The sequence below is a fragment of the Marmota marmota genome, unplaced genomic scaffold (assembly GCF_001458135.2).
Source record: "Marmota marmota marmota unplaced genomic scaffold, marMar, whole genome shotgun sequence".
Lineage (NCBI taxonomy): Eukaryota > Metazoa > Chordata > Mammalia > Rodentia > Sciuridae > Marmota > Marmota marmota.
In genome coordinates this window covers 16864854-16882119 of record NW_026000174.1, presented here as the reverse complement: position 1 = coordinate 16882119, position 17266 = coordinate 16864854, and the positions used below count along the sequence as shown (strand labels likewise).

Sequence of the window (17266 nt, the reverse complement as noted above, 5' to 3'; positions counted from 1 at the left end):
AAGTGTACCCTTTTCCCCACATCCTCGCCAGCACTTGTTGTTTGACTTCCTAATGGCTGCCAATCTTACTGGAGTGAGATGGTATCTTAGGGTGGTTTTGATTTGCATTTCTCTGACAGCTAGAGATGTCTTTTTTTAAAAAAAAGAAAAAAAAGGTATGTACCATAATTTAATCTTTCAATATGTATTGTGCTAATAAGAGTTCTTTCTGGGATGAGGGAGAAAAAAAATTTAATAGCAGGATAGAGTAGATCAAACAGGGGTTATGTTGGGGTTTGTATTGGATAAGCCATGTCTTCTGAAGGCTGACTGATCTGCACTGTGAGAATTAATTTTTTCCTTCCGTTTTGAAACAGAAGTTTTAGGCAAGAAGGGAAATTATATTGTTCTTTTCTTATAGTTTAGGAAATTCATAGTTCCCTCTCTAAACCCAACAGCAAACTAATAAAGCTGTGATTTTCTTATTTGGAAACCTCACATGATAGACAAAAATGACTAATAATTGGTCAACATGGTATCTACTAAACATGACTTGTAGCCTTAAATCTGTGTTCAGTTCTTAGGTCTGAAAGGAAAAGGCACAGGAATTTCTAAAAGTGAAGACTCTAGATTCCAGGGAACAATAGGGAAACATCCAGAGAGAAAATAAAGCCGTTTGTCAAGGGCCCTATCTCCCATTTCAGATGCAGTTCTAAGATCCTCCCTGTTCCTACATCACCAGCCCAAGCAAGAAAGTCAGAAGGAAGATAGAGCCCAAAAAATCAATGAGGAAAACTAACAGACACCTCTTAACAGGGGAGTTCTGACCTCTAAAATAATAATTTGAAAAAGCATGGGTATGAATGGAGGGGAAGACAAAAGTGGATTTGGAAAGGGGCTTACCATGTAAGCAGTTGAAATATGGTGGTGAAGGAGTCACTGCTCACAAGGAGGGTAGGAAAATTTAGTTTTCCCTTAAGGCTCATGGGCAAAAACCAATGAAGATATCATCTGAGACACAGATGCCAGCAGGCATTGCTACAGCCTGGTCCAGAGTCAGCACTTCATTGAAGAAGCAGTGATCCAGGATCCAAATGCAGATCTTTCTCCAATTCAGTAGACAATTGTACAACCCCCTTCATGTCTGCTTCTGTCATGATAAGTCAGCCATCTCTGCCACACCAAGCCAGGATGGGAGTCCCAACCACTCACTATGTAGCAATGGCAGCAGTGTCCACCACTAGGAGCCCTGACAATAGAACCATGAGCCCTGACAGTAATTTGGTATTTCATGGGAAAATGATCTAATGACTCTCAACTCTATTTTATCATTGTAAAATGAGGATGCAGAGGTTTTATTTTAATTAGAAATAATAAATATTTAAGAACCTGCAGTGCTATGTCTCAAAAAATAACAACCCATTCCACAGCTGATCAAAGACAGTGAGAAAGTGGACCTTTAGGTGATACCTTTTCCAGGATTTGGTGAAGGAATGAGGATGGTATAAGTATGATTTTCCAATTCACTTAGCCTCAGTGACTATGTCCCCACAATGCGAGAGTGAAATGCAGGTGGCAAAAAGCAGGTCTGGAGGCAAAAGAAAAAGAAAAAAATATCTCTGACTCCAACAGAAAATCTAATGCTGGGAAGATAGGTCAGGCAAAAGAAAATAAAAGTGAGGTTCTAGGCTCTAGACAATGTGTATATATGAATTGTCACCATGCTCTAAAGAACATCTGTCTTGAGCTAACCTACAGCCTTTTTCAAGACAGGATAGTATAGTTTCTGGTATAGAGCAAAACTTATAAAGCCTGATCCCCATTTCTCTCATACTATTATAATCTAGGAAATATTTAAAAGAGGCTTGGCCTAACTATGATATTAAAGAAACAGTTGTGGGAAACAATTCAGTTTAGGGAAATGAAATTTTGTTAGTTCCCACAGATGATGTATTAAAGGGGTTTGGAAATGGTATTCTTCTTTCATCAGTATTTCTATTTTGAATAGAGTAACAACTAAGTCTTTCAAATCAAGGCATAAAACACTAAGATTAAGAAGTGAAAAGGTATTGGGAATGAAAAAAGTCACCTCTGTCCTTATGGATTGCATCCAACATAGGGATCAAATGGTAGAGACAACGCACATAAGGCAAGGGCAGACAGAGTATGGTACAAATAGTGTGCTCACTGGCAGCAGGCCATCTCCATTTGATGAAAGGACATAACTGTCTTATACTCAAAGTAGAGGCAAGATGGCTCTATCTTGATATTGCTATGATATTGTTAATCATATAATAATTTTTTTCAACTGAATAATGGCATTTGTTATTTCCTTCAGCAAGAGTTTATGAAACTCCTACTCTGTTCTGAGCACAGAGGTCCTAGCTACTACAGAATTCAAGGTTGACCTCATGGAAAATGTATGATCTAGGATAGCCCTTAGAAAATAACAGCCTGCACAAACCCGGGTTCCAGCCTGTTTCCATACATAAAGTTTTATTTGAATACAGCCACACATATGAATATGTAATGATTATGGCGGCTTTTGCACTACAACAACTAAATTACAACAGCTAAATTAACTGGTTTCAATAGACACTATATAGCCTAGAATCCCTAAAAAAATTATATTCTGAACTTTTACAGAAGTTTTCCAACTTTAAATCTAGAAAGTGACATAGACTAAAGACACTACATGTAATTGCATGTGTACAATTTGTCCATCATTTATCTTCAATCTCAAATCCTTATGAATTGTCTTTGAGTCCAAGTTCAATTAACATCATTATGTAAATTCCTATGGTCCTTTAAGCCAGGCTGACTTCTGACCCTAAAATGGAACTTAAGAGATTCAACAGAGGGATAAAAAAGGACATATGGGAAAGGCTGAGTGATCAGTTAGTTGTAAAGAATACAAGTGCAAAAATTATCATGACATTATCTATCATTATAATTTTCATTTAGCAGATTCTACATTTAAGAAAGTATTGATTATGCAAGAAATAATTATACTTTCAGCTACTATGTCCTAAACTCACTTTAAATAATGAATAGCATCATTTTACATTACAAAATTTTATTTCTTGTAAGAGTTGAAATTATTCCAGGTATTAGGGAGCCTACCTGCCCTATCAACGAATTGTGGAATCAAAAGACCAATAAATAATAATAATTGCTTTGATTATTATCATCTGCAGAGAATAAATAACTTTTGCACCAGAGAAAATATTATCCATCCCCTGATGTTGACTTCAGGGAACGGCTCTTCTCATCCCGTGTCCTTCATCCTGCTTGGAATCCCAGGACTGGAGAGTTCCCACTTTTGGATTGCCTTCCCATTCTGTATCATGTATATCGTGGCTGTAGCTGGCAATATCATCATCCTACATGTAATCAGGACCGACCACACCCTGCACCAGCCCATGTACCTCTTCCTGGCCATGCTGGCTCTCACGGACCTGGTCCTCTCCTCCTCCACACAGCCTAAAATGCTGGCCATACTCTGGTTCCATGCTCATGAGATTGAATATCATGCCTGCCTCATCCAGGTGTTCTTCATCCATGCCTTTTCTTCTGTGGAGTCTGGGGTGCTCATGGCTATGGCCTTGGACCGCTATGTGGCCATCTGCTTCCCACTGAGGCACTCTAGTATCCTCACCACATCTGTGGTGATCAAACTGGGGTCAGTTGTGATGGTGAGAGGGCTGCTGTGGGTGAGCCCCTTCTGCTTCATGATCTCCAGGATGCCTTTCTGCCCCAACAAGGTCATTCCACAGTCCTACTGTGAGCATATGGCTGTGCTGAAGTTGGTGTGCGCTGATACCAGAGTCAATCGTGGATATGGGCTCTTTGTGGCCTTCTCTGTGGTTGGTTTCGATATCATTGTCATTGGCATATCCTATATGATGATTTTGAGAGCTGTTCTTCAGTTGCCCTCAGGCGAAGCCCGTCTCAAGGCTTTTGGTACCTGTGCTTCTCACATCTGTGTTATTCTTGCCTTATATGTTCCAGCCCTTTTTACCTTCCTCACCCACCGGTTTGGCCATCAAGTGCCCCATTTAGTACACATCATATTTGCTAATGTCTATCTTCTGGTACCTCCCATGCTCAACCCCATCATCTATGGAGTAAGAACCAAACAAATTAGGGACAGAGTTGTCAGAGGGTGCTGTGGAAAAGAGCCCTGAGCCAAGGATCACAATGTCCTCATACTCTCAGCTGCCCCATTGATCTGGGGACATAATGATTAAACTTTAACAGGCCATTATGCATAATCACAAAGTCGTCTCCTGGACAGACAACCCAGAAGTTAGCAATCCTCCTGAAGAAATAGGCACAAGTCTCAGGATATCCAAAACTTGAGATCTGAGTGATTTGATGGATAATGAAAATTTAGTTGACCTAAGTTTACCATTGCAAGAAAACTGTTTCATGTATTAAATCAGTGGATACTTCAAAGAATGTTATCTACTTATTATTAAGGCAAAAACATTATTTTACATGATTGATAGAAGGATAAGTGCTGATGTTGAAGACCCTGGCTACTCCTATGGTATATTCCGAGGCCAGAAATTCTGAGATCAGAGGGGGAATGAAAGAAACAGAGGTCAATGCCTGATTTTTCAGAGGATGGCCCTTTCCTGAAACCCACCCCAAACCAGATGAAGCTAGAGTCTCAAGTCTTCAGCTTCCAGTTCTCAGTATATCTATCTTAAGTGTCCACCATCATAGAATTCTCCAGAGTTGGAATTCTCTAGTTTCTGGAAGTCTAAATGGCAGCCCTAATATTTCCTACAGGTTCTCATCACTGAAGGTTGGCACAGGCAAGCAAATGTGATAATCTAATTATATTTTTTAGATAAGGATACAGAAATCAAGGAATTTAAGCAATGTCCTTGGCCTCACTTCTGAGATAGAACATAGAGGAGAACCAGAAATGGAAAAAATAAACAAACAAATAAAAACCAAGTTCCTAGGCAGAAATTGGCTCTTCCTGAGAAATCATCTAGAAGTCTTAGTGAGATATAAGTAAAGGGCTATGGATTGCTTATCTCTGAGAAGAAATCCACGTTGTAATTCATACTAGTGATGCGCCTAGAGGTGTGCAAAATGATGCCTTAGGAAGAAATTTAAAGTTACACTTTATTTATACCAATGTTTGTGTCCTGAGAGTGCCAGTACTATTTGAAACTTAATGCTTTGATAAGAAGATCAAGGGCTCAGGGACAGGATACCTCCTCAACAGATATTTTCATTTTAATTGTCTTTTGACTGAAGTGGAAAGGGGTCAGTGGATATTGTAAACTAGACTTTCAGCAACAGTTTTCTTACTACCAAAAACATAGTACCTGCAACAGGCTGCTCTGGGAAAGATGGTATAAAGGGAAGTTCTACCAAAGGAAGAATAATTTTTCTCTGGAACAAAATATAGATGTCTAAAATGCAGTGATATAGACTCCAGATGAAATGGGATGATGACTTGAATTACCAATAGAACTTTTTTTGGACTTTTTTGGTGCGTTATAATTGTACATAATAGTGGGATTTATTGTGCCATATTTATAGATGCACATAACATAATTTGATTAATCTTATCTCCAGTACCTTCCCTTTTCCTCTCTCAATCTGCTTGTTCTTCCTATTGATCTTCATTCTGTTGTTACTGTTGTCATACCACATTATATGCATACATATGACATACATCTACATGTATATATGATCATGGTCATACCTGGAGATACCATAATTCAGTAGATTTCATTTCCCATTACTTCCCCATGTCCTCCACTCCTTCCTCTCTCTCAATCCTCTTCCTTTACTTTATTGGGCTTCATTATATTTTTGTGAAATCCAGTTTTATTTCTCTCTCTTGCTCGTTCTCTCTCTCCCCCCTCTCTCTCTCTAACTTCCACATGTGAGGGAAAATATTCGACCTTTGACTTTCTAAGTTTGTTCTAAGTTTGTCTTATTTTACTTAGCATAATGCTCTCTAATTCATCAGTTTGCCAGCAAATGACAATTTCATTATTTTTTATAATAGAGTAAAACTCCATTGTATATATAAACCACATATTTTAATCTATTCATCTGTTGATGAGCCCCTAGGCTTGTTCCATAACTTGATTATCAACATAACAAAGATTTGGTTCTTTGAAAAAATAAACAAGATTGATTTTGTTAGCTGAACTGACCAAAAGAAAGAAAAATACCCAAATCAACAAAATTAGAGATAAAAAAGAAGATATTACCATAGCATTTCTAAAACCCACAAGATCACTAGGAGCTGTTTTGTAAACTTATAATCCAATAAATTTTAAAATCTAGAAGATATGACATATTTCTAGACCATATGACCCTCCCAATTGAACTAAGAGCATATAGAAAACCTAAACAGATCAGTAACAGACTGAAACAGTAATAAAACACCTTCCAAAAATGAAAAACCAAGGACCAGATGGATTCTTAGCTGAGTTATACCAAACTTTTAAAGAGGAAATAATGTCAATCTTTTCAAACTTTTACATAAAATGTAAAACGGAAGAAACACTCCCACATTCATTCTATGAAGCCAGAAGCACCCTGATACCAAAACCACATAAAGAAACACATTAAAGAAAGAAAACTACAGAACAATATCCGGATGAACATAGATATAAAAATCTTAAATACAGAATTAACAATCTGCAATCAATTTTCACATTAAGATGACTGAATACCATGATCAAGTTGGATTCATCTCAGGAATGCAAAGTTGGCTCAACATATAAAAGTCAATAAATGAAATTCAACATATAAAATGAAATCAAAGACAAAAATCATATAATCATCTTGATAGATGCAGAAAAAGCCCTTAACAAAATCCAACATTCATTCTCTTTAAAAACACTTAAAAAACTAGAAAGAAAAGGAACTTACCTCAATATCATAAAGTCTAATAAGGCAATTCTAAAGCCAACATCATGAATACAGAAAATCTGAAAGTATTTTCTGTAAAATCAGAAATGAATCCAGGATGTTCACTCTCAACATTCCTATTCAATATAGTTCTTAAAACTCTAGCCAGAGTGATCATGCAAGAAAAGAAAATTAAAGGGATATAAATAGGAAATAAAGAAGTCAAATCTTTTTTTTTTTTTTTTTTTTTTGTGGTGCTGGGGATTGAACCCAGGGCCTTGTGCATGTGAGGCAAGCACTCCACCAAAAATAAAAAAAAAAATTAAAAATAAAAATAAGTACATGTATAAAGGCATAAATTGGCATGAACATACTTTATATACAGAGATATGAAAAATTGTGCTCTATATGTGTAATAAGAATTATAATGCATTCCACTGTTGTCGTGTATTTAAAAAAAAAGGAAGTCAAATCATGTCTGTTTACAGATGGCATGACCCTATACACAGAAGATTCAAGAGAATTTATTAATGAAACTAATTTTATTAAATCCACGTGGAGGACTATTAATTATGTCACATATTCCATAACTTCAATGAACATTTCTATGTATTGTTTTCCATCAACGGTAATATTTTCCTTCTTTTTTGTTTGTTTCTCAACTCACTGAGGTTTTTTGAGGAAAACCACCAAATTATTCTTTTTGGTGTAGGTTTAACAGTTCAATGGTAGCCTGGAATAGGGTAAATGTATAAGTAGGAAAAGTTTATTTGTAAAATGACAAATTTTACTTGAATGATAAATAGTGTGTTCTGAAGAGGTCTTGTGTAGGATTTTAAAATATAACTATCCATTTTATAGATTCTCTGTGGACATTCACTTTCACCAGCCTATACATAAGTACATGAATCTAAACAGCATTGCTGGTTTATTTACCTACTAGTCCTGCCATGCTTCAAGCAGCAGCTACTGAGGAAACTGGCTCTGAAACATCAGCCTTTTCCCCAAAGTTCCCAGAAGTTAGGCCTAGGATTCCCTGTGGTGTAGCCAAGCAATGAGCAGAGAGCTATAGAGTTAGGTCACCTGGGGTCTAGTCCTAGTTCAGGTCTTTTGTTCAGTACCAATACCTTAGTCATCATTTCCTCACCTCTCAGAGTGAAACCATGATCGTTGCCTTCTTCCCCTCAAACAGAAAGTATGCTACAGTTTGGATCTTGAATATCCTCCAAAGACCCATGTGTTGAAGCTTGGGTCCTCAACTTGTGACACTATTAGGAGGTAGTAGAACCTTTAGGAGGTAGACCTAGTGGAAGGTCAGTAGGAGCTTACCCTTGAAGAAAATAATGGAACCACCCCATTCCTCCCTCTCTGCTTTCTCATAGCCTTGAAGTAAATAGCTCTCTACCATGCACTCCTGCAATGATGCAGGGTGCTGTCACAGGCCAAAAACAACAGAACCAAGCAACCACGTAGTGAAACCTTTGAATCTTCGGGCCAAAATAAACCTTTCCCCTTTTATACTGATTATCTTGAATATTTCATCAAAGAAATGGAAAGCTGACTAGAACAAAGCATTTATGTATACACAAGGAGTCTATCTACTTATGAATTCCCCCACTTGAGGGCAGGGACTTAATGACAATTATTCAGAAATACCTATAATGCTTTACTCAAAAGCTGGAATATTTTACTGATTAGGAAGAAAGTATCAAGTCCTCATGCTGAGCATGGGAAAGACAGAGCCTAGTATTGAAATCAGAGCTTACAATTCAGTCATGAAAGAGAGACCTTAAAAAAAATAAATAGGGGCTGGGGTTGTAGCTCAGTGGTAGAGTGCTTGTCTCACATGTGTGAGGCGCTGGGTTCGATCCTCAGCACCACATAAAAAATAAATAGATAAAGATATGTTTTAAAAAACTAAATAGAGCTTTAAAAAATAAATTAATAAATAAATAGGAAGTATGTGGTCCAAGTAATACAATGACTTTGAAATTAGGGTGAAATGAATTTAAGGTAGAAACGTGTTAAAATGATCTGAGAATCAGAAGACATCACTAGAAAGGTAATAAGTTTTCTGTGTCCCAGATGAGTAGTTTGAATTCCATCAAATGAATGAAAATGGAAAGGAAATTCAAGGCAGAGGAATTAACCATCTGTAGACATGAACCAAGAGAGATCAAGACAAAGGAAGTGGCTGCAGAGACAAATAAGGCTGTGGAGCAAAACACAGGTTCTGTCTTTCTGAAGAGCTTAGGTTTCAGCTTACAGGACAGAGATTACTCATTGCATGTTTTGACCAAAGAATCCTCAGCAAATTCTGAGTGGGGATTTGTTCTTTTGGAATGCTTAGGGGAAAAGTTGAGTTCCAAGAGAAAAAAAAAAAAAAGACCCTAAACATGCCTCAGATCAAGGAACCAAATCACAGCATCAGTTTTTAGGATGCTATAAGGAATCAAATGAGCATCAGGAGAACAGGCAAGATTCTGACAGCACCTGTTTCTCCCTCCCTCTCATCTTGTTTTTGTTTTTGTTGTTGTTGTTGTTTTGGTGGATAGAGGAGTATGGGGGACTGAACTCAAGGGCACAACTGAGACACATTCCCGGCCCTATTGTGTATTTTATTTAGGGACAGGGTCCCACTGAGTTGCTTAGCACCTCACTTTTGCTGAGGCTGGCTTTGAACTCGAGAACCTCCTGCCTCAACCTCCTGAGCCACTGGAATTACAGATGTGTGCCACCGCACCTAGCCCTCCTCTTTTTGATTTTTCCAATTTCATTTAATTTCATGTTTATAAAAGGTAAGAGTGTTCATAACTGCACACAGGCCTAATGTAAAAGTAATTTATTTCTTTATACATAATTTATTTTTTAAATTCTTGTTAGTAATGACACAACACCAGGATTACACCCTGACATTATCACATGTGACTCATTTCTGTCGAAGATTTATGGTTTGAAATTTTTATTCTTCATTCATAAATCTGAGCCTGTGATTTATTAGGTGAAATTAGATATATCCCAACATTTTTAGGTTCAATTTAGAAAAAAAGATGTTTTTATTGGCATATGATAAGTGGTTTCTTGTTTAGATCGTTTTATAATCACTTTATATTTATAGTTTCCAGCCCTCCTAAAATGTGTTTATTACTTGGTTAGTCTCTGTAAAGCGTATTTATCTCCCTGAAATACTAGTGTATCATCATCTTCTGATGCCAGCACTAGGGATTAAGCACCCTCTACCTCCCTCCCTCCACACACACACACACACACACACACACTCACACACTCATGCTTGCCTGTGTGTCTTTCCATTGTAGGAGGATTCCCAATTCTGGGTCTGTTTTCCAATCTTTATAGTTATGCCATGATTGTTGAGAGAAACATTGCCGTTTTCTATGTGGCCTGCACTAACTACTTCTGTGAACCTATGCAATTCTTCCTGTGCCTTCTAATTTACATGGGGGAGGTGTTCTCAGGTCCATTTCATCTAAGACATTATCCATTTGATTGGTTCTAAGCCTATAAAATTGAACACTATACCTGCCTTGATCATTCTAGGATTGCTTCATCCATGGTTTGTCTTCTGCTAGTCACAGGTGGTCAATAGAGGCAGCCATCTACCTTCTACCCCACCATATCATTTTGTTCCAATTATTGGAATGAAGAAGAGTGATGGCAATAAAGTGTTCTGTGAATGAACCCCTTTTTATGTTCTGTTTCAACCAGGGCATCCCCTCGACTTCCGCTGGTGCATGCACACACCAAATCATACCTATGGTCTCCTGTAGTCTTCCCATGGTTGGATTACAATAGCTATCAATACAATTACAATAGCTATCAATACAATTATAATAGCTATCAATATCTATCATTAGTTAGTGCAGGCAGTGCTGTAGCTATCTTCTGGAAAACTTCTGCCCACTGTATTTAGCACACGTCTGTACATTTGTGTCATCCTGTCCCAGTGTATCTTCAGGCTCTGTTTTTTATTCTCCCAGTGCTTTATCTGCCCTAAGCTCAAAGTGGTTTCTGTCACTCTGCTTAAAGTCTGCCTACTGGTGCCTTCCATGTCCAAAACCATGTCTTTAATATTTATCTTTGGAGTGAAGTTTAAGCATACCCAGGAAACCATGGTAGAGAAATGTTGTGGGAAATTTTTCCTATAATAGAAGCATCTACTTGGTTTTCCTCATTCTTGTCAGACAAGGGCCAAAGAGGTATACATAACCATATTCCTCAAATTCATCAAAATCATTATCTATCATCAAATTTCATCTAAGAAAAAAACTGTATAAGCATATCTAAGTGAGGAAATACTCAATACGCTCTTGAAGAGCAAGGATTTAGGAATCTTTGTCATGAAAAATATAATGGTTCACCATTAGATTTAAAATATTTAATCTATCATGATTTTACATAGACATAGAACTGTTCTTAGGTCAACTGACAGAATAATTGCATGCTAGAATATTTTTACTGTTTTTACTCTTCCTTATATTAATTGAAGAAAAACAAAACTTAAAAATACACAACCAAACTTATAACTTTTGAATCAAGATGTAAAAGCCATAAATTCGTTTTATATGAGAAAGAAGGAAATATTGAAGGGTTTGGTCATTTTTGCATTCCTAAGAACATTTTTATCTGAAAGTTAGTTCTCACAGTAAGGGCCCTAGAGGCAATCTCCACTGACATTTCAGGGTAGATGAGATTCAATTTAGTTACCATACCCAGAAAGAATAACACCTGTATTTATACCCAAGAGTAATTGGAAAAATTAAATGTAATAACTTGTGTAAAAATAGAAATGCAAATAGTCATGACATTTATACTATTTTCACACACTGGCCTATGGAAATTGATTACTGGAAAATCCATAGGCTTAGCTATCAGGAAGATAGGAAACTCAAACTAGCTCAGCAATTCATGAACTGTTTTATTTGAGATAATCACTCTACTTCTTTTATTTTATCCTTTTGTTGTTACTGTTACTAATGTAAGACAGCATGCTCATTTAATAGGGTTATAATGAAATGAAACATCTAAATGAACTATCAAGCACCTGACTTTTAACGAGTATCCAGTACATTCTCATACAACACATAAACAGCAATATATGTAATCCCCATTCCTTTTTTTCTGTGTGTGGCCACCTAAAAATCTGTAGCCCCATCTCAGGCAGTTAAAAAATCATCCCTTATCCAAGAATACATCATGTATGTGATAACAGAAATTTATGTTCATTCAAGACACCAAAATTGCTTTTGGTTTACTGGTTTTTAAATCTCCATCTGATTTTCTTGTATTTCCTAATTAATGAAAACAAGCCCACTCTCCTGAAAAGTAAGCACCTTCTTATTCTGATCAGACAGAGTGAGAGTGGTCATTGCTTCTTTCATTCATCCCTTAGGGCAACAGAAAATTCATAACACACAGCCAGGTCCTTCCTCCTAGATGTTGCAAGAGATGAGCACACCAGTCTTTGCAGCAACCTATCTGCCTATTGAGGGAGCATTTATCAAAAAAACCTTCCCTGATCAAAATATATTATATGCATATACAAATATGCCCACAGTGAAACCCATTAGTCTGTATAATTAAAATGCACTGATGAAAAACAAAGCTTCACTAAAGTATACTACTGAAGGTTGGTGAGGGGCTGGAGGAAGGCCATAAGGTGGTATTATATTGGAACCATTTAAAATCTCTTCTTCTTTAAGAGAAAAATCATCTGAATAAAACAATTCCATAGTTTTCATTATTTATTATTTGTGCTTTCCCTAAGTCTGTATCTGTGCACTGAGCTGTCTGGGTGTGTGCACACATATTTTAAAAACATAGCTACGTGAGTGAATGTGAGTGGATACTCCTTTCTCAGAGTCAAGTGATTCTTCTATTTCTTTTGCTCTTTATTCAAAAACACTGAACTTCAAAATAGCTGGTAGACTTTTTAATGTCCCTAAAATAAAGAAATGATAAATGTTTGAGGTGATATGATTAGTACATTGTGTGAACATATTAAAATATCACACTGTACCCCCCATAAATATGTACTATTATTACATGTCAAAATAAAGTTTAAAATCTATAAAATTAAATTTTAAGAAACACTAAACTATACATGCACGAGTGGGCAAAGCTACAAAATACTATCAATTACAAGCAAAGAACACTCTCATGACCTCACATTAATAACCAAAAAGTAGGTGCCAAAAAAACAATGTTCTTAGTATAATATCTGACTTTTGTCTCTGCATGTGGCTTTTAAGTCCTTATATGGGTATAAAAGTCTCACTACTTTCCAAGTGTAAGCCATGCTCTGACAACTGCAATTTTTGCCATCCCCTTATCTCACACTCTTCCCAAATGTCCAGTTCCTGTGCTCTTGGGGAGAATAAACTACTCAGTTTTCAGAGCCCATTTCAAAATAGGAGAAAAGCAATTTAGTAATGATGCAATGAAAAGTAACTTGAGAGAAAGATGGTGGGGCTAATGAAAAATGAAGCAAATTATAGCCCAATTAACAAATGTGTTAATTTACCTTCCCTATCTGTGATCAAGAATTATTTAGATGTATAAAATATCTAAGAATAAATCCCAAGTGTATAGGGGGCCATTTTCATCCAGTATGAATGGATTAGATTTGGACTAATTTTCCCAGGGATGCTGCAAAGACACAGATTTAGGAAGATAGGTTGCTTTGAGTAATGATTTAATTAAAATGAAAATATAACATATTTTGCAATAAATGTCACTCTATATATTAATGTTTCTATGCTCATTAGCAACCACACATTGTAGGGTATCAAAGAACAATCAAATTGCATTTCTTTAAGCCATTAAGTAGTGCCTCAAAACAACAGGAACATTTTATCTCTCAGTTTCTTTAAGTCAGGAGTCTAGTACAGCACAGCTTAATCCTCAAAATAAGGCTGGTATCTTACTTCAGCCTTAGCTGAAGAAGGATTTGAAAGTAAGAACAAAGGTCAGTTTTGATCAGAAAGTCAGGTCAGGAAGATGGACGCAGATTCAAAGGAATTGGAATGTTGATACTTTTAAGACACTTCCCGAGCTCTTCCTCACTTATGGTCAAGGTCATCTGCTTCCAGGGAATTGCTCCTCCCAGCTAGGAGTTGTTAATGAGTATCCCCTGGGTAGCTACATTCCCACCCTTGACTCCACCTTTTGGGCAAGGTGAGAGGAGGTGGCATGAAAACAAAGGAAACCTAAGATCTATAAAAGGGGCAAGCCACCCCCACTCCCTGGGGCACCGGCTCTGGACCCCCTCCTCTCTGGAGGAGTTTCTCTCCCTCTCTCCCTCCCTTCCTCCATCTCCTTTAAATAAAACTTTTTGCTCTTGCCTTGGTATTTTCTGGGTGTTCAGTCTTCAACACCAAGAAATAGGACCCGACCCTAATTTTCAAGACCAATTTCAATATGCTTCAAAATTTTCATGGTCCTGAGCAGAATCTCATGGGTACTTGTGGACTGTTGAACTGAAGGACTCAATTTCTCACTATATATGTCTGTAGAAGGCCACATTTAGCTCCTGGCTGATTGATGGCTGGAGCCTGCCCTCAGGCTTTGCTGTATGAACATGCCCAACTTGCAGCTTGTTTCACCCCAGTCAGGATGTGAAGCATGCACGTGAGAACCATTACCATCACCATATCCTATTGGTTACAAGAGAGTCACAGTTCCTATCTCATGAGAGGATTATACAGGGGCTTGAGTACAAGAAGGCAGAGATAATCAGAAACCATTTCATTATTTCCTGATCAAACCAGTATAGAAAGAATTGGGTATAAACTTTATTGAGATTATTAGATCCTTGAAAGCAAGGGTCATTACCCTTCTGATTCTTTAACAATTACTCAAAAATGCTCACAATGATTTGCTCACAGTCCATTTTTGTTATTGATATTTATCTGTGAAAATGCTCAATAGGAGGCCTATGTAGTTACAGTGCTTGAATTGAACCACTCAGGCTTTCTGTCATTAAAATTTCTAAAATAAGAAAACATGTGTATAATAATCACACAAAAATAGCTAAATGAGGATCAAATTGATATTGATACCTAAGAAACACAATAATCTTTCCCCATGTGTGTCTTCTCTATAAAGGAGAAGCACAATGTTCAGGTGTGGATCTTCTCCTTTCCTGTGGACCTAGAATAGCTGGGATGACAAGAAGTTCATAATCTGCTTGAATCAAATGTATGAAATATGATATGTCAAGAGCTTTGTAATGTTTTGAACAACTAATAATTTTTTAAAAATAAATTTAAAAAAAGAAGTCTACCTCCATTACTCAACAGCCTACATTGACAAGGGAGGTCAAATTCCTCCAGAGAAACTGATGTAACTCCATTTTTGAAAATAAATAACAGCAGCTTCTACCTCAAGACCTGTCCTAAGGAAGGGGGCATGACCCTTGTCCTTGGAAAAACCCACAGAGCACTCCAAGGCACATACCCACCCTGCTGAGTTGTTTGTCTACAAAAAACTGGAGAGATCTGCAGTGCCAGGTGTCCCTGACTCAGTTAGGCTAGGTGAAGACCCATAGCAACCCCCTAGCAACCACCAACTAGCTTGAGACAGGGAAAATACCTGGGATGCCAGATAACCCCCAGTAATTTATGGTGGTTGATAACATGTTGGGAAACCATGTAGTTTAGCTCCTACTCCCCTCATGGCTTAAACCAATCAGTTCAAACGAATCCCCCTCTTGTACTAACCAATCACCCCTACCCAACTTGTTCCTGCTGTTACCACTGTTGACGGGTGTGAGTCCTTGCTTCCCCAATGTTGAAGAATAACACCAGAGAAGCACGCCGAGTCAAGGTCAGAGTGGAAAGTAGAGGCTTTATTAAAGGACAGCAGAAAAGACTTCTCCCGGAGGAAGAAGGGGACCCAAGAGATGGAATCCGTGGAAGTGCAGTTGTTTCCCCTTTTTATAGTTCTTTTAGTGATGGGATGTAGGTGGGAAGGCCCGAAAGGGTGGGGCACAGGTGGGGCAAAGAAGTAATCTTCATTAACATTTCTTTGGGATGGGCTCCCGGCCTTGGGCTTTTCCCAGACTTCATTAACATTCCAAGAGTTGTTCTGCTTTTCCCAGAATTCATTCTTAACATGGCCTCCATTTTGGATCTTACTTGATATTAGACCCGATTTACCTAACTACACTGACTACCTAACTTTAAATCTGGCTTCACCTCCAGCGAATGTGCTAATCAATGTTAAGAGTTGTTGTTTGATTTTCCTGTGGTATGGAATGATTTGCTGTGTGATGTTGTGATGCACAGAGTATCCCCCAAAAAACCTATAAAATCTCACTGAACAAAGGACTAGGACTCACTCCCTGGGACTGCTGTGTCAGGAATGGTTGTGAGTCCAGGCTCGAGCTTGCAATAAAAACTCTTGTGTGATTGCATAGGATTCGGCTCCTGGAGGTCTATTGGGGTCCCATGAATCTGGCATTACACTCCAAGTCCAGAAACTTGAACTTACTACTTCACTAAAATATTAAGTAACAGAACAAGTACACATGTACATGAGTATTGTCCATACACCTCAGTGTCTCCAGACAGGAGTACAATGGGGCTGAAATAATATATCACACTGTTAGGTAATAGCTAGCAATGAGCAATGAAATGCAGGCAAGGTCACAAATATTCTTTAAATTACTTTAGGATCCTTCTTTAAATGACTTCCAAAGTAAATGAGAAAGCAAGAGGTGGTAGTTAATTTGTAGAAAATAAACAAGAAGACACATCAAGATAAAAGGGTTGATGGGACTAAATCTTGACAATGTCCACTGAGGTTGGTGTGAAGCTAGGGATTATGGCTAAAGGTATCTCCATTTGTCTGGTAAGGAAAATTCCTTTAATAGCGCAGGCACACTAAGGTAACTTCTGACCAGCTAATTGACCCCAGTGCCCACATTAACATGGCATTGACTTGTAGATGAAACCCCCTAAATAGGATGGCCACCATGACACTTCCCCATAGGACAAACTAAGGTCAAAAACTCCACAGCTCAAGGTGAAGGAGGAGTTGAACATCTGATTGGCAAAGAGTACAGAAGGTGATCCCCAGTTATCCCGGTAAAACATCAAATAGTAATAAAGTTGGGGACAGTATTGTCTCCTCTGTCATTCTCTGCTTGGAGATGGCCCACTCTCTCCCTTGAGAGTGCTTTTAGCTTAAGCCTCACTTTTCTTTTACTTTATTTTCACCTTACTTTCACTTCTAATAAAGTTCTCCTGCATGACTCTTAGTGTCTGACTAAATCTTCTTTCATAGGAACTCAAGGGCCTAGGTTTGGAGTTTCAGTTGCCTGCTTTCCTGTGATAAGATCAGGAACTGACTCATTTTGGGGGGGGGGGGGAAG

General features: G+C 37.8%; 1 protein-coding gene across 1 annotated transcript; it reads left to right on the top strand.

The window, feature by feature from the left end:
* The first annotated feature begins 3212 nt into the window (after positions 1–3212).
* Positions 3213–4166, top strand: LOC107157028 (olfactory receptor 52R1). The gene has a single exon (XM_015503276.1). The coding sequence runs from the start codon at positions 3222–3224 to the stop codon at positions 4164–4166; it is 945 nt and encodes a 314-aa protein (XP_015358762.1). The 5' UTR covers positions 3213–3221.
* The last annotated feature ends 13100 nt before the right edge of the window (positions 4167–17266 follow it).

Coding starts and splice junctions, on each gene's coding strand:
- LOC107157028 (XM_015503276.1), top strand. CDS start 3,222: ATGTTGACTTCAGGGAACGGCTCTTCTCATCCCGTGTCCTTCATCCTG.